Below are 2,697 nucleotides of genomic sequence, written 5' to 3'. Positions count from 1 at the left end.
AGGTACTATCATAGCAAAATATAACCTATATATGTCTAAGGAAACTGTCCTATCATACTCTCACACGGAAATGAGAAAAAAAAAAGTTACAACAACATGTGACTGATTAAGAGTGGCCGGATTTGTACTTTTCCACTAATATTGGATATATAGGAAAGCTAGCTAGATCACATCACTAGTGACGTTAACAAGACAGCAACCTATACTGCTAATACAGAAATAGCTCCCACGTCCGCGATAGTTCGGATCATGGAAATAAATTGTTCGAAACCATTCAATTCCCAGAGGAGTTTAAGGAAAAACCTGCCTAAATTCCGAACAACTATTTGAATTCCTTACTACATGAAGTCCATCTTTCTATCTTCTATGCACATAACTCTTGTCACTAACTAACAGACATGATATTGTGATATGCAAGCACGACTCTTTTAGTCGATAAAAGCAAGAAAAGCTGGAGCACGAGTGTATATATCTAGGAATTAAGCACGTAAGCACTCTTGTTGTCTCCTATCGTACTCTCAGAAGAAAATGAGAAAAAAGTTACATCGACATCTGACTTGATCGAGATTGGCCGGATTTGTACTTTATACTATTAAAGGATTTACATGAAAGCTAGCCAGTTCACATCACTAGTGACGTTAACAAGACAGCAACTTCTACTGCTACATAACAATAGCACTCACGTTCAGGCCATGGAAACTTTTGTTTGAAACCATTCAATCACCAGAGGAATTGAAGGAAAAATCTGCCCGAATTTCCAATCTAATACGTGAATCCCTTAAGAGTACATGAAATCCATCTTTGTGTCATCTATGCACGCAACTCTTGTCACTAACTAATAGACAGGACTGAGCTTGATATTGTGATATGCAAACAGGACTCCTTTATTTCCCTACGTGGCAGCCTAACTACTCTCGAGTGTATTTGCAGCTTGAGTTTGGTCCAGGGCTCTAGGCTACCTCCAGGTAGTGCTTGCCACCTTTCAAGCCGTCGATGAATCCTGCAACTTCCAGGACTGACAGGCATGGTCCCTGAGTGTCTTGCGAGGATCAGCAAGCCCATATGCGCCCTTAAACCCGCGCAGCTGCTGTCATCCGAGCATCGAGTTCAGATCGGACGGCGCAGGCGCCCTCCTGTCCTTCAGACGCCGAGCTCAGCAGCGGTGCCCGGTTTTAATCACAAGATGACCTCCAGGCGCACGACGGCGGCTGCCTCGGCGGCGATGAACCGCTCCGAGTCGGAGTGGGCCTTCCGGAGCGCGGATGGGCCAGGCCGAACGACAGACTCCGGCGTGCCCTCCTCGGAGCTCTCCTCCTCCGGGATGGAGAAGAGCACCCCGGCCCACGACGACCCGCCGTAGCTGTAGTAGTAGTACTCATCCACCATCCGGTACCCGTAGTACGCCTCGAACGCCGCCGCGCCGCCCTCCGCTGCCGACGACGACGACGCAGGCCTCAGCCGCAGAACCTTGAAGAAGAATTTGTGCAGGAGCCTCGGGAGCCCAGCACGCTTCTTGCGCCCCCCGTCGACGAGCGCCAGCGGCGGCAGCACGGCCGGAAGCTGCGCCATGGGCTTCGCTATCTTGTACGTACTGGTTTGAATGGTTGTGAGACTGAGCTTGTGTGTGATTTGGCGCGCAACCTGGCTACAGTATCTGTATAGGCGGTCTTAGAGTATGTGGGGGTTTTAGCTTTGCGGATAGCTAAGCTTACATGCTTAAGTAGATTAGGATAAGGGAGAAGGGCATGAAGCTTTACCAGGTGGGTGGAGGCGACGAGTGGAGGCTATGCAGGCAGCGTCGATCATGTCGCGGCCCGTGCAGTGGCAGCGATGGATGGGTTCAGGGGAGGCGAAAAAGGGACGGTGGTTAGCTAGCTTGATTGCGTTGCATGGGTAAGGAAATAGCCAGGCTTGTGTACCGGCTCTGAGGTGATGATAGGAGACTGGCCAGACGATTGGTCGACTCCATCCGTGATGGATTACATGTGCAGTGACATAAGAGGAAACCTTTCTTGTTTCTCCACGATGTATAAATATAGTGGAGATAACCCAATTCATGTCTCAACTTTCAAGCATTATTACAAGATCACGGTGAAGTGCTTCTCAAAAGAGATCGTGACCCAATATACACCTTCTTTTCTCGAGCAAACAAATACTAGCTTATAAAGCCAGGCTTGTCAGCCCATAAAAACCGGCTAAGAAAAAAAATGTTCATGGAATAAGATGAAGTTGGAAAGTACCACATGGTATCAATAATTCCTTTGATGTCCTTGGTAATCAATCTCTCCTTGATAAAGAATGCTGAGATTTGAAAACTATATATAACAATATTGATGCTATTAAGCATATACAATCTGGTAGATTAGTTTTGGGAAAATGATCCTAATATGTTTCTGTCTGCTAATCTTGATATTAGTAGTGAGGATATAGCATGTGCATCTAGTCAGCCTATGGCTGATGGTGCATCTGTTTCCAACCCTCATATGGGAGATAAGGATGTGGAAGAGTCACCTTCGATTGAGGTGTTCTCCAAGAAAAATAGTAGTAAGAGGAAGTTAGTATTTAGATCCATTTGTAGCAGGCCTTATGTGGAACCCAAGAGGTCTTAACATACCTGATAAGCTTCCCGAGGTGCATGAACTCATTAGAGAATCATGCCCTGATATAATTAATTACTCTTAATAAAAAATGTTGATT

At 46.2% G+C, this 2,697-nt stretch overlaps 1 protein-coding gene across 1 annotated transcript; it reads right to left on the bottom strand.

Annotated features, from left to right (window-relative positions):
• Window positions 1-557: 557 nt before the first annotated feature.
• Window positions 558-1,801, bottom strand: LOC124687044. Its single transcript, XM_047220901.1, has one exon. The coding sequence runs from the start codon at window positions 1,567-1,569 to the stop codon at window positions 1,177-1,179; it is 393 nt and encodes a 130-aa protein (XP_047076857.1). The 5' UTR covers window positions 1,570-1,801; the 3' UTR covers window positions 558-1,176.
• Window positions 1,802-2,697: the final 896 nt, after the last annotated feature.

This window comes from Lolium rigidum, chromosome 2 (genome assembly GCF_022539505.1).
Source record: "Lolium rigidum isolate FL_2022 chromosome 2, APGP_CSIRO_Lrig_0.1, whole genome shotgun sequence".
NCBI classification, from domain to species: Eukaryota; Viridiplantae; Streptophyta; class Magnoliopsida; order Poales; family Poaceae; genus Lolium; species Lolium rigidum.
This window is presented reverse-complemented; position numbering and strand designations above follow the sequence as displayed.